This window comes from Stegostoma tigrinum, chromosome 14 (genome assembly GCF_030684315.1).
Source record: "Stegostoma tigrinum isolate sSteTig4 chromosome 14, sSteTig4.hap1, whole genome shotgun sequence".
NCBI classification, from domain to species: domain Eukaryota; kingdom Metazoa; phylum Chordata; class Chondrichthyes; order Orectolobiformes; family Stegostomatidae; genus Stegostoma; species Stegostoma tigrinum.
Window position 1 is genome coordinate 12,173,431 of NC_081367.1, and position 23,909 is coordinate 12,197,339.

Consider the following 23,909-nt stretch of genomic DNA (forward strand, 5'->3'; position numbering starts at 1 on the left):
TTGAAAGGGTTGTCTCAATGATGGAGGTGCCAGTGTTGGACTGAGGTGGACAAGTTCAGAACTCACATAACACCAGGTTATAGTCTAACAGGTTTGTTTGAAAACACAAGCTTTCGAAGCCTCACTCCTTAATGTCCTCCTCCAAAATGAAGTCATAGAGGAGTAAAGCTTTTTTTGACAGTGAGAAGACATTCTACAAAGAAATGTGAGGAAATGAATGCGCTGAAATGAGTTAGAGGAAACAAAGATGTGAAATATCATTGGGGTAATAAAAGATTGTTCGGAAATATCAGTGGGAATGCACAAGGTGGTCAAAAGAAAAAGATAAAGAATGGAAAACCTGTAATTAGGGAGAGCTTGGGATGCGATAAGCAAATCGACAGAGGACTAAGGTTTCATAGGCTATTAACTGGTCAGAGCCATTGATGTGAGTCACAGTAGGAAAGACGGAAAATATAACAGGAGAGAAAAGAGTTGAGAAATTCAGCAAGAATGGTGTAGAACATCCACTTGGGAATGTTGCAGTTTGTTAAGGGGAGTACAGATTCAGCTGACAGAGCATATAATGGGCAGCTGTGGGAGTGCAAGATATTATCACCAGGGGAAGCATGGAGACAGTAATGGTACCATGCTGAAAATTCATTTGTGCTGTACTGTTTCCCCATTTCAATGACACCATCCTTTAACATACTATGTGTGCTTGCAGTCAGCCTGTATTTCCAGAAATGGAAAGAAAGCAGACAGATTCAAGTGCTGATAGAAGGCGCGAAGTTTTATTGACACTACACAGCACAATGGATAAACAAGTCCTTTTACGACAGTGCCAATAGTGTTACCCTGATTCCTACATCACCCTCACTGCTTCTATTTTAATTTGAACTGGAGATTCATGCATGGTGATTTCCACTGCTAGCAATAGAAGCAATCTCTGACATACAATTGCGAACAGGAAAGAAAATCAAGGTGGACTTGAGCACAATGGAACAAAAACAAATTATTTTAGTAAGGCAACTGGTCAGATTTATTGACTAAAACAAAGAACTGTGGATGCTGAAGATCTGAAACAAAAACAGAAGCGCTGGGGAAACTCAGGAGGTCTGGCAGCACCTGTAGAGGGAAAATAGAACATAGAACATTACAGCACAGTACAGGCCCTTCGGCCCTTGATGTTGTGCCGACCTGTCATATCGATCTCAAGCCCATCTAACCTACACTATTCCATGTACGTCCATATGCGTGTCCAATGACGACTTAAATGTACCTAAAGTTGACGAATCTACTACCATTGCAGGCAAAGCGTTCCATTCCCTGACTACTCTCTGAGTAAAGAAACTACCTCTGACATCTGTCCTGTATCTTTCTCCCCTCAATTTAAAGCTGTGCCCCCTCATGCACGCCATCACCATCCTAGGAAAAAGGCTCTCCCTATCCACCCTATCTAACCCTCTGATTATCTTATATGTTTCAATTAAGTCACCTCTCAACCTTCTTCTCTCGAATGAAAACAGCCTCAAGTCCCTCAGCCTTTCCTCGTAAGACCTTCCCTCCATACCAGGCAACATCCTAGTAAATCTCCTCTGAACCCTTTCCAAAGCTTCCACATCCTTCTTATAATGCGGTGACCAGAACTGTACACAATACTCCAAGTGCGGCCGCACCAGAGTTTTGTACAGCTTCACCATAACCTCTTGGTTCCGGAACTCGATCCCTCTATTAATAAAAGCTAAAACACTGTATGCCTTCTTAACAGCCCTGACAACTTGGGTGGCAACTTTCAAGGATCTGTGTACATGGACACCAAGATCTCTCCGCTCATCTACACTACTAAGAATCTTACCATTAGCCCTGTACTTTGCCTTCTGGTTACTCCTACCAAAGTGCATCACCTCACACTTGTCTGCATTAAACTCCATTTGCCACCTCTCAGCCCAGCTCTGCAGCTTATCTATGTCTCTCTGCAACCTACAGCAGCCTTCGTCACTATCCACAACTCCACCGACCTTAGTGTCGTCTGCAAATTTACTAACCCATCCTTCTACGCCCTCATCCAGGTCATTTATAAAAATGACAAACAGCAGTGGACCCAACACCGACCCTTGCAGTACACCACTAGTAACTGGTCTCCAGGATGAACATTTTCCATCAACTACCACCCTCTGTCTTCTTTCAGCAAGCCAATTTCCGATCCAAACTGCTATATCTCCCACAATTCCATTCCTCCGCATTTTGTACAATAGCCTATTGTGGGGAACCTCATAGAACGCCTTGCAGAAATCCATATACACCACATCAACCGGTTTACTCTCATCTACCTGTTTGGTCACCTTCTCAAAGAACTCAATAAGGTTTGTGAAGCACGACTTTCCCTTCACAAAACCGTGCTGACTATCCCTAATCAATTTGTTCTTTTCTAGATGATTATAAATCCTAACCCTTATAACCTTTTCCAACACTTTACCAACTGAGGTAAGGCTCACTGGTCTATAATTACCTGGGTTGTCTCTACTCCCCTTCTTGAACAGGGGAACCACATTTGCTATCCTCCAGTCGTCTGGCACTATTCCTGTAGACAATGGCGAGTTAAAGATCAATTCCAAAGTCTCGGTAATCTCCTCCCTGGCTTCTCAGAGGATCCGAGGATAAATCCCATCCGCCCCAGGGGACTTATCTATCTTCACCTTCTGAAGGATTTCTAATACTTCTTCCGTGTGAACCTCAATCCCACCTAGTCTAGTAGTCTGTATCTCAGTATTCTCCTCGACAACATTGTCGTTTTCTAGAGTGAATACTGTTGAAAAATATTCATTTAGCGCTTCCCCATCTCATCTGACTCCACACACAACTTACCACTACTATCCTTGATTGTCCCTAATCTTACTTTCGTCATTCTTTTATTCCTTAAATACACATAGAAAGCCTTAGGGTTTACCCTGATCCTATCCGCCAACAACTTCTCATTTCTCCTCCTGGCTCTTCTGAGCTCTCTCTTTAGGTCTTTCGTGGCTACCTCGTAGCCCTCAAGTGCCCTAACTGAGCCTTCACATCTCATCCTAACATAAGCCTTCTTCTTCCTCTTGACCAGAGATTCCACCTCCTTCGTAAACCACGGCTCCCGCACTCTACAGCTTCCTCCCTGCCTGACAGGTACATATTTATCTAGGACACACAGGAGCTTTTCCTTGAATAAGCTCCACATTTCTAATGTGCCCATCCCCTGCAGTTTCCTTCCCCATTCTATGCTCCCTAAATCTTGCCTAATCTCATCATAATTGCCCATCCCCCAGCTATAACTCTTGCCCAGTGGTATACACCTATCCCTTTCCATCACTGAAGTAAACATAACAGAATGGTGATCGCTATCACCAAAGTGCTCACCTACTTCCAAATCTAACACCTGGCCGGGCTCATTACCAAGTACCCAATCTAATGTGGCTTCGCCCCTTGTTGGCCTATCTACATACTGTGTCAGGAAGCCCTCCAGCACACTCTGGACAAAAACTGACCCATCTATAGTACTCGAACTATAGTGTTCCCACTCAATATTTGGAAAGTTGAAGTCCCCCATGACAACTACCCTGTCTCTCTCACTCCTATCGAGAATCATCTTTGCTATCCTTTCCTCTACATCTCTGGAACTATTCGGAGGCCTATGGAAAACTCCCAACAGGGTCACCTCTCCTTTCCTATTTCTAACCTCAGCCCATACTACCTCAGTTGACGAGTCCCCAAACATCCTTTCTGCAACTGTAATACTGTCCTTGACCAACAATGCCACACCTCCGCCCCTTTTACCATCTTCTCTGTTCTTCCTGAAACATCTAAATCCCGGAACCTGCAACAACCATTCCTGTCCCTGTCTATCCATGTCTCCGAAATGGCCACAACATCGAAGTCCCAGGCACTAACCCATGCTGCAAGTTCACCCACCTTATTCCGGATGCTCCTAGCATTGAAGTAGACACACTTCAATCCAACTTCTTGCTTGCCGGTGCCATCTTGCTTCCCTGAAACTTTATTACGGACCACCCTACTCTCAACCTTTTCTATAGTCGAACTACAATTTTGGTGCCCATCCCCATAACAGAGTTAATTTTTTTTAATCCAATGGTCCTTTGTCAGAAATTCCTCTTTTTCTCCACAGTTGCTTACAGGCTTCCTGCATTTCTCTAGCACTTTCTGTTTTGGCCATATTTATTACTTATCTCTAGTTAGAGAAGCTGACGTAGAGCCTTTTCATGAACTGCTGCAGCCAACTAGTTTTGGTGGTTCCACAGTGATGATACGTCTATGATTTGCAAAGAACTAGGGAGGAGTGTTGCTGCTTTTCACTGTGTTGAAAATTTCATATAAAGTCATAGTGTCAAATAGCACAGAAACAGACACTTCAGTCCGACCAAGTTTCCCAAACTAAATTAAACTAATTCCATTTGCCTGTGTTTGGCCCATACCACTCACTGTTTTTCTATTCATGTACCTGTACAAATGTCTTTTAAATGCTGTGTCTGTAACTGCATCTATCACATCCTCTGGCAGTTCATTTCACATATGAACTGCCCTCTGTGTGAAAAATGTTGCCCCTCAGGTCACTTTTAAATCTTTCTCCTCTCACCTTAAAAATCCATAGTTTTGAACTCCTCAGCAGAGAACTTGGCTAGTCACCTTTTCTACGTCCCTCATGATGATGCAAACTTCTATAAGATTACCCCTCAAACTCCTATGCTCCATTGAGAAAAGTCCCAACTTATCCAGCCCTCCTTACGACTCAAACCCTTCAATCTTGTTAACAACTTTTCTGCAACCGCTTCAATTTAATAACATATTTTTCAAAGCAAGGTGACCAGAATTGTCCTCAGTATTCTGAAGGTAGCCTCACCAATGTTTGGTACAACCACAACATAACGTTCCAACTCCTAAACTCAATAATCTGAGAAACGAAGGCAAGTGTTCTACACACCCTTTTGTTTTAACTACTCTGTCTACCTGTCATGCAAATTTCAATGAACTACATACCTGAACCCCTAGGTCTCTGATCAACAGCACTACTCAGGGGTCTACTATCAACTGCGTAAGTGTTGCCTTTGTTTGTCTTGCCAAAATGCAACCGCTAGCATTTATTCAAATTAAACTCCATCTGTCAATCCTTGCCCACTGGCCCAAATGATCAATGTAATCTTAGATAACCATCTTCACGATACACTACAGCACCAATTTTGGAATCATCTGTAAACTTACTAATTATCCTTCTTAAATATGCATCCAAATCAGTTATACAAAAACAAACAACAGTGGATGCAGCACCAATCCCTGGCAAAAACTGCTGGTCACTGTTCTGGATCCACTGTTGTTTGACATTTATATCAATGATTTGGATGAGAATTTATGAAGCATCAAAAGGAAAAACAGACAGGCTAAAGAAGGATGTTGAGAAAAAATAAATTGCACCAAATATCTGAAAGCTTAAGGCAATCAGGTCACCTCAGTTGATGGAATTAATAGATTCAATTCTATACAAGAATCCAGCCAAACTCATTCCTGAAGGTGTAATGTATGGCAAAAATCATTGACATTCCAAAACCCGGATAAGATTCTATACAGATTATTAACAGACTTCACTACTGTTCTGTACATTTTAATGTCTCTGAACATCTTCTCCTGCAACTTCCCCCTCCGGAAGCAGAAATCACCATTAATGTCAACCGAGAGTGGTTCTTACTTAGCAGGATCAGGACAAGCCAGGGTCTGTGTGCTGCTAAATTCTACATTTGCAGCTTCAGTGTAAACCTCTTACGCACTTGTGAGGAGAGACAAACAAATCTGTCCTCGCTAAAGACTAAGTAGTGATTTAATCATCTTCAACTTAATTGCTTTTCTCCAGTGTTAATGTTCCAGATTTGCGCTTGCTAAACAGTCCTTGCCAACCAAAAAACTTTTTAAAGAAGTGTTGTCTGTAGAAATTAAACATAGTCAAAGAATAATGACGTGCCAAATAACCCGGAATGGTCCTTTTTTGTGGATTAGAATACAGTTGACGTCTGAATGTTACTTCTCCTCAGTCCAATGTCTACATACAAGAAAATGTATCAAAACATTGTGAGAACTGTAGGTCAGGAATATTTATGCCAGTTTATAGCCACAGCTGCAATGAAGCAGGCCATGATCTCCATTAAAACCACTTATTGGTCAATTTCCGGTAGTGTAAAGAACACAAAAATGGAGAAACTTGGCAACACCAACAGCTGAAACCAAGTCTCCCTGGCACACTGGTCGAAACCGGTACTACTACTGGGAAATCCATCAGTAACTTGTCAACCACACTCTTCAACCATATGAGATCAAAGTTCTCAGCCCAGGGCTCAATTTCTGCCCCATCACCAAAATGGACCCCAATGGTCTCGCGGCAGACATGGAGGAATTCATCAGATGATTGGGGCTCCGGGAATTTTTCCACAACCCCAAGATGTCAACAACTAGCCTAATAAAACAACCATCAAACCAGAACTGTCAACAGTTTTATCCGTGGTAAAGCAACCAAAGAAGAAAGTGTCGAATTAGATCCCCCCAGAAGGCCACTGCCCCAGGCTCAACATATGCTCGAGCTGTCAGGGAATGTGTTAACACTAGATTCATCAGCTGCGCTCTGAAGATAGCACAGAACGTCACCCAAACACAATGTAATGCCATCCCCATGCTCTCAAGTCCAATCACAACATTGTCATCAAATCAGCAGACAAAGGAGGTGCCGTTGTCATACAGATTAGAACGGACTACTACAAAGAAGCTAGGAACACTACAGACAGCCACCTGCTGATTCAACACATCTGTCAACTGAACAGACTGATCAAGACCTTTGATCCAGACCTTCAGAGTATCCTGTGCACCCTTATCCGGTGTACTTCTCGCATTGGAGATTTCTACTGCCCTTCTGAAGATGTACAGAGCCAACACACATGGAAGTCCCATTATATCAGGCAATAAGACCCTGTGTGAGAACCTTTGTAGCTATGTCAACGGCATCTTGAAACCTACTGTACAGAGGACCCCCAGTTTCTGTCGCAACACTACAGATTTCATACAGAAACTCAGCACACACAGACCAGTCGAACTAGGAACTTTACTCCAGCATCCCCCACAATGATGGCATTGCCACAACAGCCTCAGTACTCAATAACAACAACGGTCAATTTTCAGACGCTAACCTACAACCCATCTGCCTCATTCTCGACCACAACGTCATCGCCTTCAATGACTAGTTCTTCAGCCAGACACACATGGTGAGAAATCAGTGAAGTTAAGTACATAACATTATCAACAAATTTTATTCCACCTTCACACTTACTACGGACTACTCTTGTGAATTGGTCTTATTCTTGGACACACGCATCTCCGTCAAGGGTGGACACCTCAGTACTTCACTCTGCTGCAAGCCCATGGATAACCTCATGATGCTGCACTTCTCTAACTTCTACCCTAAACATATTAAAGAAGCTACACCTATTGGCAAACACTCTGCATACACAGGATCTGCTCAGATGAGGAGAAATGTGATGGACACATCAAGATTTTGAAGGATTTCCTCATAAGAATGAGATACTCATCGATCACCAGTTTCGAAGTGTCACAGTGAAAAGCCGCAACAACCTCCTAAGAAGACAGACAGAGGGTATGAATGATAGAGTACACTTCATCACCCAGTACTTCCCTGGAGTGGACAGACTATGCTATTTTCTTCACAGCTTTCAACACGTCATTGATGATGGCGAGCATCTCGCCAAGGTCATCGCTGTCTCCACTTCTCACTTTCAATTGTCAAACCTTAAACAGACCATCATTCACAGTAAACTACCCAGCCTTCAAGACAACATCGACCACAACACCACACAACCCTGCCATGGCAACCTCTGCAAGACTTGTCAGATCTTCGACATGGATACTACCATCACACGTGGAAACACCACCCACTACGTACACGGCACATACTTGTGTGACTCTGCCAATGTTGTCTATCTTGTATGTTGCAGAAAAGGATGCCCTGAGCCATGGTACATTGGCGAGACCATGCAAATGCTACAACGGACAAATGGACACTGCATAACAATTGCCAGACAGAAATGTTCGCTCCCAGTTAGGGCACACTTCAGTGGTCAAGGACATTCAGCCTCCGATCTTTGGGTAAGTGTCCTCCAAGGCAGCCTTTGAGATACAGAACAACACAGAGTTCCCGAGCAGAAGCTGACAGCTAAGTTGCATACCCACGAAGACGGCCTCAAACATGATCTTGAGTTCATGTCATGCTACATCTGACACCACAACACTGTTCTGCATTTGTAATAGCTTACTTACTGTCCTGTTTTGATGACGCCACCTTTTAAATTGTTATGATCTCTCTACCTTAATTAGTTTGTACAGGTTTAGATTACTTATCATTCGGTTAGACCCTCGGTATGCGAATCTTATGTGTATCATGTTATTCCAGTCATTTGGTTTGTCTCCAGCACCACCTTATTTTTAGTTTTTTGTAATTATCTCTCTGCTTCATTTTATCGGATTATACGTCATCTCTTTGCTTGTTATTGCAGTTGACATTTCACTCACACTGTCTGACACTTGTGATCAGCTACAGAGTATTATTCAACACTCCATCATTTCATTTGCATGATCTTTTGCTTTCTCTGCCTGTAAATTGTATTTGTGTGCTTCTCTCTCACCACCTGATGAAGGGGCTACGGTCCAAAAGTTTGTGATTTCAAACAAGCCTGTTGGACTATAACCTGGTGTTGTGTGACTTCCGACTAAGTCTATGTCAGAGCTGCACACAACCAATATCAAAAGGCCTGGCTTTCTGACGCTCCCCTGGGGAAAGCCCACACTGGAAAAGTTGGAAACCAGGTAATGTCTGAATAGCAAATAATTCCACTACATTTGTTAGTAAATCCCAAATAAAGATGGGTTTCCTGGAAATTACTGCAGGAATTGGGAGACTTCCTTGGAATTAATTTAGAGTGAAATTCTAGCTACATCTGCATGTAAGAAATACCGAGGAACTGTTTATCCTTCCTGTTATTGCTCTACTGTCATACTAAAATGAAGTCGAAGACACAGACTATCTGCAGAGAGGCATTTGGTAATAGAAAGAAGCGGTCTTCAGTATTTCTTGTATTCAAATCTAGTCAAATACTTCTCATGTTGATACTAGGAAGACTGATGTTATATTATAATGTTTTCCACTAAATACCTGCACTTATGCCTGAAATTGCATTTTCATCTTTTCCTGTCTCAGCAAGCAAATTTACATTGCAAACCTACTCAAATCTGAACTTTAAACCAATGTTCAACTCATCACCAACATTGTAAGGTGGAAACTAGCAAAGAGCAACTGAATTTATTTGCCTAAGTGTCACTAAAAACCTTATGAAAACTTTTGCTAGCTGTAGAACCAGTTCTCTCAAATTTACTGGTGTTGTATGTGACAGGTGCAATTCAAAATCTGCACATTCCTCCAGAAACCTTCATAACTGAAACTCTGTAATCCCTCTACCCTGCATCTTAGTTTTCTACACATGCCGTTCTGTAATGCATCCAACCTTACATTCCAGCTCGCTACTTCCGATCTCCGCAACTGGAAAGGGATCTGGGATTTTAAACGATACCATAGCTGAAAAAAAAGCTTCGGCTCAATTGGCAGCAGTTCTTGCCAAAGTTTATGCCTCAGTTAACATTACATGAATTACATAAATTACACAATCATTCATTGTTTCAGACTGCATAAACAGAACCCACCTTGGCCTGTATTACAACTGTGGATGCACTTCAAAAGCTTTTACTTGGCTGTGAAGTGCTTTGGGATATCCTGGGTTTCGACAGGCACTATACAAAGCAATTTCCTGTTTACTGTAGAACTCAATAAGGTGATGCAATTTATATATTTTAAACAAAACACAAATAGTGTTATTTGTATAACTACCTGACTGACTAATCAATAAATAATCTGTTGGCTGTGCTACCAGTGTTCATGATCAACATACAATCCAGTCTCGGTGGCATTAATAGGTGGAGCAAAATTCTTACTTAATATGATTCATGTTAGAGGTACTCACTGTAAAACTGTTGTTAACATTTTTCGTGCTGGATTCTGCAACACTGGCATCTGTTAAATCCACTTCATCAAATATGATGGACTACAAGAAAAACAATAAAAGACAGTCACTTAAAGCATATTATTGTGTATGACAACTGAGCCAGCAGGGGGAGATCAAACTCAGTTGAGCTACAAAAGTGGCTCGACACCCCATTCCAATGAGTTAGGACAATCCCACACTTCTAAGGGGATAAATAGGGTTGCTATCCCATAGTACCCTCCCTTATTTATCTTAAGCAGAGATAAATAGTGGAGGGAGAAAAGGGTAAGACCCTAATCCTGCTGCAGAGAGCAGAGTGGCCACTGTTGAATAGATTCTAGAGATCTCAGTGAAACTTATTCACATAATATAGAGACTGTAGTCTTATACTGGAGAGCTTCAAACAGAAGGGGATAAAATGCTCTTCAGCCCTACAGACTATCTGAATGTGAGGAAGGAGAATCCTGCTCCACTGGGTATATTAAAGGGTTGACATGATAAATGAGGATTGTCTACTATAATAAGGCTATCTCCTACATTCTCCTGGGCAGGGTATGAGAATAAGAGGGTTTGAGCTGTAACACTCTTCCTCTCAAGCACTTCCTGATCGAGTACATACATTCTTGTTTGTTTTTAGATAGCTGCCAAGTGACTGGGGCCTCTGGGCCTCGGAACTGGATAGCTAAATTTACACCGTGTGAATCTGTGGATGGCACTAAACAGTCTGAAGGGAATTTTCCAGTAAATGTCAGCCTTAAACATTTCTCAGGACTACTGAATCTAGCCGTGTGAACAAAAGATTCATTAACAGTAGCTCAGAACGGATGTGTCAAAAGAGATTTTGAAATGTTGGATTATTTGAATCCACTCAAGATTCCAATAAGAATGTGTGGGTGAGTACTATAAATAGTTTTATGTTAGAGTTTTTAAAAATACTGCACATTATGCCATATTTGGTTGGGGAGTGACAAATATGCAATGCCAACAGAATGAGCTCATTTATTTTGGAGCTGTAAACCCAGTAATATTGTCAACTGCTTCATCCCTTCAGCCAAAACAACTAATACAACACATTTGCACAAAATCAGATTACGATGCACGCCTGATGGTGAACTTGAAAATGGCACAGCTAAATGTCAACCAAATGGGCCAAGCAAAGGACAACTAAATCAAGACAGAAGACAACAAACAGGATTCAAGAATAACTGTAAGAAATGTGGCCATGACAAACAAAATGGAATAAAATTTTATCTTCTCAACAAATCCAATTCCAGCAAATCCTCCGTGTTAAAATAAGGTTCACAGAAATGAGAACTCTTTAATTCTGGGCACTTAGCCATTTAACTAAGTCATACAATCCAGCATGATCCCAGGTTTGATCCCCAGCTTCTGCTGAATTACCTGATGTCCCCTGGGTCCAGACTTGGGGCATTACTATTGACCTTCACACCGTTCAGCTCTCTATCCTTTTAATCATTACCAGTGACCTCTATTGGAAAATGCCACCTGCTAATGTCAGGTGAGGACAGAATTAAGCTTCGCTATGATTCATTGCTCAAATCCTTTCCAAGAGTGAACAGCCTGCTTACACCCTAGGCTCACATGCAAAATATGGCCAGGTGGTTAAGTAATCAGAGGGCAGCATCCACAATGAGTCAGTGCTTTTAGCTTCAGGGAAGAGTGCATCAGGAAAAATATAGAATGTATTCAAAACCCAGTCAACGTGAGATAAACAGAAGGTGTAAAGCCACAACGAGAGCTGCAGAAAGGCGAAGGAGACAGAGCGTTCTTCTCCAGAAAGTCAGCTGGCAGATGACAGAAATGGAGTTAATTTTTACATAGTTTTATATTTACTTACAGAGGTATATATAACAAACATACACCTCCAAACCAAGCAACCACAGTTCCAGACTGTGTTTGTTTACAGTGACTCAACTGAATTACCAGTCAACGCCCACCACCAGCATGCAATTGAACACATCAACACAGTGGGAGATAGAGGCTTCAATATTAACCGTCTCATGACTGTGCAGCATGTCTTCAATCTACCATGTGTAAGTCAGCGATATATGCCTTTGTGGGCTGCACATTGCACAAACATACTTCAATTAAGTTCCCAAGTGCAAGTTTGTGTTAGATTTCAATGTAATAGTTGCTGGTCGGGTTTCCCAGTGTCTAGACAACACCTTGGGAGCATCACCCAGTGACCTCTTACTTCCTTCTGATTGTTCTGATATTCCCCTTGGCTCCACCAAGATGTGACCTCTGGCTTCCTCACAATTGCCCTCCTCTCCTCCTCACAGGCTCTGACCTCTTTGTCACTCCCAAATGTTAATCTAATCTTCATCCATCAAGCACTGATCTCTTGCTTTTGGCTGACAGCAAGATTTATACTGACTAACTCCCCTCAGCACCTCAAATTTAGAATTTTAACCCTTACATTTAAATACCTTCAAGGCCTCTCCATGTACTTCCATTTCTTTGACTCATTTCCTGTGCATCCACTCCTTTCACTTCACCATCAATGACCATACTTCAACTATCAAAGCAGCACACAACTGATATCTTCCTACATGCTCTTCTGCCTTCCCAGATCTTTCATTTCCATTTAGACATTCTTTAATGACTACTAAGGTGGGGTTCATTTGTGCAGCAGCTTTTGTTTTTGAGTTCACCTGTGCTAAGTACTGTACATTCTCTGATTAAATTGAATATTTAAGTGCAAGTGATGGTTGTTATGCCTGCTGAACTCGGTCTGTTACGTTATCAAAATATTCAAGAAAGTTAGTCAAAGATTAACTAATTACTTTAATTCCATTATTTTGGGTCAGCCTATGCTTGACAACGTATTTGTTTATATTGTCTCCACTTATTATCTGCTGTCAACTCCCTATTACTAATATGAAATCAACCAACAGATAGCTGCCTGGCAAATTTCTTATTCCCACATCCAGCATTTTTTAACGTATTTGTTATAAAATTTGCTACCTCCTAAATGTTTGGTACACTCTACTCCCTCATGAAAAATGAATTTACATCTCTCTCCATCACTACTTCATTAACTATTTTCAACATTCTGGGCTGCAGAACATTTAGGCTTAGAAACCTAATCATTTTATGGCATGTTCAACATTTTAAGAATGTATTTCATTTACATTAACAGGTATTTACTTGGAAAAAAAAACTGATAAATGGGAATGATGGTTATTGTCAGATATATTTCTTAAATAGTGGCATTAGCTGAGTGGATTGCAACAGCCTTTTCCCATCCTGCATATCCAGGTCTTGAGCCATGAAAGAATAGTAGAATGAAAATGGCCCAACGAGTGGGAGTACAGTGAGAATCAATAAGGTTAGAAAAGAGAAAAAGAACCCAAAATTTCACTGGTCTGTGATGGATTCTAACATCAGAATCATGTGGTCATGCTGACAAAACTGAATTATAGCACTAATGACAGTTTAAAAAAAAACTTATCGCAGCTTTGTTATCAGACAAGATCATCTTGAAACCACACCACTGAATGTTCAAGCAGGGAAATATTAGGTTCAGTTACAGAACTGTAGCTAACATATTGCATTGAAACTTTAAAAAAAAGTCACCTTTGCGTTTTTTGCATAATATAGTGTCCGTCCCCTGAGCTTAAAGTATCTTTTCTTCCAGCGCTGAAATGAACTTGTCTGCTTCATTAGAAGACCTTCTTTTATAATAGCCTGTAAGGAATGAAACTAAATGTTTAGAATTGAAGGCACAGAAGAAAAGCCACACCTTTTAGATATTCAAACACACAACATAGAACTGTAATATTGAATATTTGCCCAATTTCCCACCACCTCCTCCAACCACCTCTTAAAAAGTAAAAATATGAGAGCTGGAATGTAATTGCAAAGTGGACTGCAGGGTAAAGTCAGCATTTCACCAAAACTTTATCATTTAGCTTATTATCACCTTATGCAATAAGGTGACAAATTTTATCTAACACTCACGTGAAGTATTTTGGGATATTGTTGCATTACAAGAGTAAGAACTTTCAGCTGATTACTTTCTACTTATACAGTATCTTAAGCACAGAAACAAACCATTGACTCAAATGGGTCAAAGTCTGCATTCATGCTCCACACGGTTCCTTTCTTCCTTTCTCATGTAACCCTATCAGCACATTCTTCTCTTTCTTCTGTGTTTTTCCCATTAAATACATTCATGCTGTTCATATCAATTACTCCAGTGTGACAGCATTTTACACATACTGAATTAACCACTGCTTGGTGAAGAGCTTTGGCCAGAATTTCCTTTGAATTTATTAGTGACAATCTTACATTAATGTCCTTTAGTTTTAGATTTCCCACCATTGAAAACATTTTCTTTAGAAGTACCCTATTAAATCCAATGCTAAACCTAACATCTACTGAATCACAGCATGACTTTTGCAGCATAGAAGCCTAGATTGTTCAGTGATAATGGGGACTGCAGATGCTGGAGAATCCAAGATAATAAAATGTGAGGCTGGATGAACACAGCAGGCCCAGCAGCATCTCAGGACCACAAAAGCTGACGTTTCGGGCCTAGACCTTTCATCAGAGAGGGGGATGGGGTGAGGGTTCTGGAATAAATAGGGAGAGAGGGGGAGGCGGACCGAAGTTGGAGAGAAAAGAAGATAGGTGGAGAGGAGAGTATAGGTGGAGAGGTAGGGAGGGGATAGGTCAGTCCAGGGAAGACGGACAGGTCAAGGAGGTGGGATGAGGTTAGTAGGTAGGAGATGGAGGTGCGGCTTGGGGTGGGAGGAAGGGATGGGTGAGAGGAAGAACAGGTTAGGGAGGCAGAGACAGGTTGAACTGGTTTTGGGATGCAGTGGGTGGAGGGGAAGAGCTGGGCTGGTTGTGTGGTGCAGTGGGGGGAGGGGACGAACTGGGCTGGTTTTGGGATGCGGTGGGGGAAGGGGAGATTTTGAAGCTGGTGAAGTCCACATTGATACCATTGGGCTGCAGGGTTCCCAAGTGGAATATGAGTTGCTGTTCCTGCAACCTTCGGGTGGCATCATTGCGGCACTGCAGGAGGCCCATGATGGACATGTCATCTAAAGAATGGGAGGGGGAGTGGAAATGGTTTACGACTGGGAGGTGCAGTTGTTTATTGCGAACCGAGCAGAGGTGTTCTGCAAAGCGGTCCCCAAGCCTCCGCTTGGTTTCCCCAATGTAGAGGAAGCCACACCGGGTACAGTGGATGCAGTATACCACATTGGCAGATGTCAGGTGAACTTCTGCTTAACGTGGAAAGTATTCTTGGGGCCTAGGATAGGGGTGAGGGAGGAGGTGTGGGGGCAAGTGTAGCATTTCCTGCGGTTGCAGGGGAAGGTGCTGGGTGTGGTGGGGTCGGTGGGCAGTGTGGAGCGAACAAGGGAGTCACGGAGAGAGTGGTCTCTCCGGAAAGCAGACATGGGTGGGGATGGAAAAATAGCTTGGGATGTGGGGTCGAATTGTAGATGGCGGAAGTGTCGGAGGATGATGCGTTGTATCCGGAGGTTGGTGAGGTGGTGTGTGAGAACGAGGGGGATCCTCTTGGGGCGGTTGTTGCGGGGGTGGGGTGTGAGGGATGTGTTGCGGGAAATGCGGAAGACGCGGTCAAGGGCGTTCTCGACCACTGTGGGGGGAAAGTTGTGGTCCTTGAAGAAATTGGACATCTGGGATGTGCGGGAGTGGAATGCCTCATCGTGGGAGCAGATGCGGCGGAGGCGGAGGAATTGGGAATAGGGGATGGAATTTGCACATCCCAGATGTCCAATTTCTTCAAGGACCGCAACTTTCCCCCCACAGTGGTCGAGAACGCCCTTGACCGCGTCTCCCGTATTTCCCGCAACACATCCCTCACACCCCACCCCCACAACAACCGCCCTAAGAGGATCCCCCTCATTCTCACACACCACCTCACCAACCTCCGGATACAACGTATCATCCTCCGACACTTCCGCCATCTACAATTCGACCCCACATCCCAAGCTATTTTACCATCCCCACCCATGTCTGCTTTCCGGAGAGACCACTCTCTCCGTGACTCCCTTGTTCGCTCCACACTGCCCACCGACCCCACCACACCCAGCACCTTCCCCTGCAACTGCAGGAAATGCTACACTTGCCCCCACACCTCCTCCCTCACCCCTATCCCAGGCCCCAAGATGACTTTCCACATTAAGCAGAGGTTCACCTGCACATCTGCCAATGTGGTATACTGCATCCACTGTACCTGGTGTGGCTTTCTCTACATTGGGGAAACCAAGTGGAGGCTTGGGGACCGCTTTGCAGAACACTTCCGCTCGGTTCGCAACAAACAACTGCACCTCCCAGTCGCAAACCATTTCCACTCCCCCTCCCATTCTCTAGATGACATGTCCATCATGGGACTCCTGCAGTGCCACAATGATGCCACCCGAAGGTTGCAGGAACAGCAACTCATATTCCGCTTGGGAACCCTGCAGCCCAATGGTATCAATGTGGACTTCACCAGCTTCAAAATCTCCCCTTCCCCCCACTGCAGCCCAAAACCAGCCCAGTTCGTCTCCTCCCCCCACTGCACCACACAACCAGCCCAGCTCTTCCCTTCCACCCACTGCATCCCAAAACCAGTTCAACCTGTCTCTGCCTCCCTAACCTGTTCTTCCTCTCACCCATCCCTTCCTCCCACCCCAAGCCGCACCTCCATCTCCTACCTACTAACCTCATCCCACCTCCTTGACCTGTCCGTCTTCCCTGGACTGACCTATCCCCTCCCTACCTCCCCACCTGTACTCTCCTCTCCACCTATCTTCTTTTCTCTCCATCTCTCTCCCTATGTATTCCAGAACCCTCACCCCATCCTCCTCTCTGATGAAAGGTCTAGGCCCGAAACGTCAGCTTTTGTGCTCCTGAGATGCTGCTGGGCCTGCTGTGTTCATCCAGCCTCACATTTTATTAGCCTAGATTGTTCAGCCTTTTTTGACAGGTATTTCTCTTCAATTCCAGTATAAGTCTTGTGAACTCACGGCGTACTCTCTTCAGTGCATCCACGCTAGAGCTCTGCGCAGTCCACCCATATGAATTAACCAAGGGCTTTTAAAAGTTTAACATTAATTTTGCTGCTCTTTTATTTCTCTCTCTTAAATGAACTTGAGTAATGAATGTGCCATTTAATTTGATTTGAGTTAAGCATTTGTAAAGGAAGTATACAACAGGTATAGGGAAATAGGATTATAGTAGGTGGATGCAGTTCAGTAGTTTGCATAAACAAGTGCAATGGATTGCATACAATGCCTCTTTCTATGCCTTAAGTTATGATAATGCTGTGAAAATTACGCAGTACAAGAGACCCCCTAGCGTATGTAATGCAGGAAAAGCTTATTACTTAAAAGCTAATTGATTTCTCAACATATTATCACCCCTCAACGGTTATAACATGATGGGTATATAAATAATGTTGACTGATAATGACAGATCAGTTGGCCCCAATATCCTTGGAATTGGAGTTTTGGGACGGGGGTGGAATCAGCCAGGATTTACGCTCCTCCCTATACTTTTAGAAAGTATAAATGTGGATCATGGATTGAACAGAAACAGATGCAGTTGTCGTGCCCCCTGCACGGTCAACCTCGTGGAAGTCACTTGAATGAGATATTGGAGGGTGCATAGTAGCCAGGAAGCAGGAAGCCAGTTAAAGTCAGTGCACTCAAGAGGGAAAGAAAACCACAAACTCTTACAGATATGTTCCAGAAAAATGTTAACTTCTCAGCATTGAGTCACTAATATCCTGAACATCTGTTAACTGTCTTCTTTCAAAGTCTGGAGCAGTTCTTTTTGAATCATTATATGTTCCTATATCTTATGATATTTTATCACAATACTATTCACTCCTGCATACAATCTTATCCATGCAGCTCCAGCTTCTCAAAGGTTTTCCCTTCCTACTAATGTAGAAATGCCTGTAGCAAGACTGCAGCTTTATCCTTCAATTATTTAACACTCACACTGTAATTAGATAAATAATGAGGGTGCAAAACATTTGCAGGGCAATGGGAAAGTAACAGCATATTGGGATCAATTGGATAACTTTATCAAAGATTTTTCTGTGTTAGGTTATTTTACACTTCTTAGTGTTAATCTTAGGAAGAGGTTACGTGCAACATATGGTCAACTTTCATGCATTCAATCCAACCTCTCCTCCACAAAGTCAGATAACCCTCTAGATCTGATGATACATTTTAATTTTCTTCACCTCTGTACAGGTTACACCATTCCGCTCCATTCTCAAAGCACCACTAGCTGTGATTATTTTCAGTCTATCAAGCCTCCTAGAAGTAAACTATATAGGACAATAGAACTTTATGATTTATCACTTTTGCTCTACTACTTTGCTAGGGAGATTACGAAGTAAATCCAATTACAAGATCTCTCCTCTAGTAGCCCTGTGCCTTCCCAAGCTTCAAATGCTATTTATTGATAGATAAAAGTTAGGTAAAAGTTGTACCAGCCACTGGTTCAGCCACTTTGGTTTCATTAGGAAAAGTGAAAAAAATTCTCTTCAACCTTTTCCTCTGCCCTTTCTGACAGTTTTAAATTGATGACCTTTATCATTGACTACAATATCAGAGGAAACATTATTTTCCAATGCACTTCATATAAAAAAAAGCTTCCATAGTCTCAAAGAAGTCAATTAAATCTCCTCTTCAACTCTTTATTCTAGTTAGCATAAGGCAAGTTTTTTTTTAAACAGCTTACCATCTCTGGTGATATGGTGACCAGAAGTGCATAATACTCCATATGCAAATTACCCACCACCCTGTTTAAACTCAGCATCACACCCTCTGATTTATGCTTTGTTTCATGCACTGTATATCTCAACATTTCATTTGCATTACTTACAGTTGCCATTTACAGTGGAGATAGTTCCAAAAACAAACCCACAAATGCCAAAAAATATTTTCCTGCACTGCTCTCTACATTTGCTATTGTATGGGGCAGAATCTCAATAAGTAGTTCTCCTGATCATCCGCTAAAGCTCTGCAGAACATCTGGAACCTGGAGAAATGACATCTGAAATACATGGCACTAAATGGAAGGAGAAGATGGAACAAATATCTCCATCTTCAATAATGGAAGAGCCTAACACATCAATGCAAAAGATGAGGCAATCACAACAATATTCAGCCAGAAGTGCCAAGTGATGATCCAACTCAGTGTCCTCCAGTGACCCCCATCATTACAGATGCCAATCTTCAGCCAATTCGATTTAGTTCACATGATATCACAAAACAATTAGAGGCACTGGATACTGGAAAGGCTACTGGCCCTGACAACATTAATTGTTGTCACATGTACCTAAGTGTAGTTAAAACTTTTGTTTTGCATGCAACCCAGGCAGATCTTAACATATAAGGGCATGCAGATCATCTGGTGTTTTGATGGAGGCCTACAGAGTTACGGCTGCACAAGAGGTGCACAAAAGCAAGATCAACATTAGATTTGAAATAAGAGTCCATTCAGCAAATAATACTGAAGACGTGCTCCAGAGCCTGCCACTTCCCCAGTCAAGGTGTTCCAATAAAGTTACAACTGGCACCTACCTGCAGCATGGAAAATTGCCTAGGTATGACATGTATACAAAATGAAGGCCAAATCCAACCTGGCCAATTACCACCCCACTTGTCGAATTTTGATCATCAGCAAAGTGTTGGAAGGTGTCATCAACAGTATCATCAAGCAATTACATGTTTAGTAACAATCTGCTCAACACCAAAACTCAGTTAGGGTTCTGCCAAGGCTAGTCAGGTTCACATTACAGCCTCGGTTGAAACATAGACAAAACAGTTGGATTCCAGAGGTAAGGTGAGAGTACCATTCTTGACATTAAGGCCGCATTCGTCCGACTGTGGCATCAAGGAGCCCTGTGAACTGGAGTCATCTCAGCTCCATGACATTATTGCAGAAGCTACTTAGGGCAGTATCCTATGCCCAATCATCTGCAGCTATTTTATGAATGGCCTTCCCTCCATCATAAGGTCTGAAGTGAATGTTTGCCATTGATTGCACAATGTTTAGCACTGTTTGCAACTCCTCAGATACTGAAGCAGTCCATGTGCAAATGCAACTAGACCTAAAAAATAGCCAGGCCTGGGCTGAAAATTGACAAGTAACAGTCAGACCACACAAACGCCAGGCAAAGACCACCTCAAGTAAGAGAGGATCTAACCTCTACCCCTAGACATTCAAAGGTGTTGGCATCAATGAATCCCCCACTATCAACATCATGGGGTTACAAATGACCAGAAACAGATATAGAAGCTTCAACACATGCACCAACAGGTTCAAGAACAGCTTCTTGCCTGCTATTAGAAGGCTGCTGAATGGACCCCTTATTTCAAATCTAATGCTGATCTTGCTTTTGTGCACCTCTTGTGCAGCCGTAATCCTGTAGGCCTCTATCAAAACACCAGATGATCTGCATGTCCTTATATGTTAAGATCTGCCTGGGTTGCATGCAAAACAAAAATTTTAACTGCACTTAGGTACATGTGACAACAATAAATCAACTTCAAATCTAAAACTTAACTGGTTATGCCATATAAATACTGTGGCCAAGAATACTACTTACGTAACTAACCTTCTGCCTCCCAAAAGCCTATCCACCATCTACAAGGCACAAGTCAGATATGTGATGGAATACTACCTACTTGCCTGGATAAGCGCAGCTCCAACAAGACTCAAGAAGCGTGACACCACCAAGGACAAAACGGCCCTCTTGACTGGCACCAGATCCATAAAGTGACACTCAGTAGCAGCAATGTGTACTATCCACAAGATATAATGCAGAAATTCCAACAAAGATTCTTAGACAGCACCTTCCAAACCCTCAGCCATTTCCATCTTGAATGGCAAGGGCAGCAGGTACACGGGGACAGCACCATACACAAATTTTCCTTCAAGCCACTCACCATCATGACTTAGAAATTTCTTCATTGTTGGTGGGTCAAAATCCTAGAATCCCCTCCCTAATGACATTGTGGGTCTATCTACAGCAGATGGACTGCAACACTTCAAAGGAGGCAGCTCAACACCATCTTCTCAAGTCTAACTAGGGATAAGCAGTAAATGCTAGCCACTCAGTGATACCTACGTCTCTGGTGAGTGAGTGAAAAAGAGTTAATAAGCTTGACAATGAGAGAGAACTGGATTGATGTTGGGGCATTCAATAATTTGGCTATGTAGGGATTGCATTACTTTATATCTTAATGAAATTATCAGGATTTGCTGGCAAGGACCCACAAAACCCATGTCCAGTGAGAGAAAATTTCATAGGTGGACAATGATACTTGTTAGTTAGTGATTGCCAAAGATGCCAATAATGATAATAAATTACTTGCAACAGTTTTAAAGATTTACTATGATCCCCTTCTACATTCTGGGGAAGGAGTCCACATGATATTGTAAAAAAAAATAACTAATTATGGTTTTTATATATGATAGAAATCAGGGAGCTGAATACTGGCATGCTGGACTAAGTTTACTTTAGGTACAAAGCACAAGATGACTGCAGTTACATTAGTGACTAAATGTTTCATCAATTCTGGCAAATAGTCTTACTCTTGCCTGTAATTCACTCCCTGATTCCAAGTTCCATACTATAAATGAGATCATTCAGAGATGACTATATAAAGAGCTTAACAAGAAAGAAAAACACCAAATATCTTAACGGTATGCAGAAGTTTCAAAGGAGAGCTAACAGGAGCATTTCTTTAATATTTTCAAATCAACTAGTTCAGATATGTTACAACATACTTCTGCAGCAAGTAGGACTTGAGCCCGGTCATCCTGGCTCAGAGGTAGGGACACTACCGCTGCACCAGAGATTTCTGACAGCATTTCCTTAGGCAGGCTGTTGGGGATGAATTCATTGTCAGTATGACCCTGCTAATTAACAGGTTTATGTGTTAGTTTAGCTTTGAACACTAGTTTCCTTCAGATATCCCACTTTTAATTGCAGATGATGTTTGTGGATTGGCCTCCCAGAGATTCAGAGAAAGTACTTTCGACACCTAGCATTATTAACTAGCAGCTTGCCTTGCTACCTCATAAGATCCATTGCTGTCATCATTCTTGCTGTCCACAATCTATTAGAAAATGGTCCTTACTGGAGTTTTGCATGGGCAATGAAATGGTTTATCCATCCTCCTAGGAAATTCGCCTTTTCATTCAGAACATTATTGCAGCTGAGATACTGATGCAGTCCATGTTTTCTAAATTAAGTAAAATACTTAACGCTGCGGGTCGATGTTTTAATCTATATATAGAGTGCTGATGGGAATATAGCCTTTTAGATGGTAGGAGGGGATTTTTGGTATGTAGTTTTAGCTTGGCTAAGATGGTATCTGGTTTGAAGGACATTGAAATATGCATGCAACTATAATGTGTCAACATCTGTGTGGCCAGATGTGCTTAAATGGAACTGTCAAAAAAGTAGCATAAGGTGACTCCACCCAATGCATACTCAGGGTCAGTTTGAAGATGAATCCGGAAGACGAATGAGGAAGAGATTTAATATTTTTCATTTCTGCTTTACTATTTAACCCATGGTGACTTGGCAGAAGTGGCTGCAGTCAGTAGGGTATGTAGATATGAATTTTGATCACAGCCAGATCCAGAATGCAATCTTCTTGGTCTGGTACAACAGTGACATCGGGTATTTTTTGTTTTAATTGCCCACTGTGTTCTTTTAGTCATACTGAATTGCTGCAGATATAAAATGGAGAAGGATTCTGCCTTGTCTATGCTCAGCTGGGTGCCATTTGTGAAGACCTGCCAGAATGGTAATCATGGCAGCACGGTGGCTCAGTGGTTAGCACTGCAGCCTCACAGCACCAGGGACCTAAGTTCGATTCCAGCCTTGGGTGACTCTCTGTGTGGAGTTTGCACATTCTCCCCATGTCTGCGTGGGTTTCTTCCGGATGCTCCGGTTTCCTCCCACAGTCCAAAGATGCACAGGCTAGGTGGATTGGCCATGCTAAATTGCCCCAGTGTTCAGGGGTGTGGGGGTTATTGGGGGATGGGTCTGGTTGGGATGCTCCAAGGGGCGGCGTGGACTTGTTGGGCCGAAGGGCCTGTTTTCACACTGTAGGGAATCTAATCTAATCTAATGATCTGTCATCCTTTTATTTTCTGACAGGTTCAAACTGTACATGCTATTTAACAGAGAGAAACAGAGGGAATTTTAATAACAGGAAGATTGTTAAGCCCCTGTCTCTTCACAACAGATCAGCTCGGTCCACTTTCTCAGTATATTCTATGCACAATTTTCATTTCAAAGCTAAGTCAAAATTAAACTAATCCATTAGCAGTAATCTGAATGGCTTAAAGCAACTAATCAAAATTGGACTTCTTGGCATGTTGTTTTTGTCTACATTGGTCTCAGTAACACAGGAAACATGATGTAAGAACTCCTTGCATGTGCACATCATGAGCCCAAAGCAATGGTGACAACTCACTGTTTCTTGCATAGACAACAACAACAAGAGTCAGTGGCTGTAAACTTCACACATTATTAATGTTTGAAAATGATGCTGACATATTGATCTGACTAAATAAGCATGAGATTTCAGTTGAACAACTGAATATTACAGATGCTGAAAATCTGAAATAAAAATACAAGATGCTGGAAATACTATCTTCTATTCTATCACAAACTTTTCTTATGTCCTTGTTCTATCCATTCCTTGGTCAAAACCTACGACATTTCTAACTTTTCTCCATTCTGATGAAAGGTTGACAAGGTGAAACAGT

At 42.3% G+C, this 23,909-nt stretch overlaps 1 protein-coding gene across 3 annotated transcripts in view; it reads right to left on the reverse strand.

Moving 5' to 3' along the window:
* The window catches only part of LOC125457545 (diacylglycerol kinase delta-like), a 146,194-nt gene that overhangs the window by 94,065 nt on the left and 28,220 nt on the right, over positions 1 to 23,909 (reverse strand). For all 3 annotated transcript variants that reach the window (XM_048541892.2, XM_048541891.2, XM_048541890.2), the window contains exons 2-3: positions 13,716 to 13,826; positions 10,095 to 10,175 (exon numbers count right to left, since the gene is read on the reverse strand). In XM_048541892.2, coding sequence (XP_048397849.1) covers positions 10,095 to 10,175; positions 13,716 to 13,826 — 192 coding nt within the window. The remainder of the gene's footprint in view (positions 1 to 10,094; positions 10,176 to 13,715; positions 13,827 to 23,909) is intronic.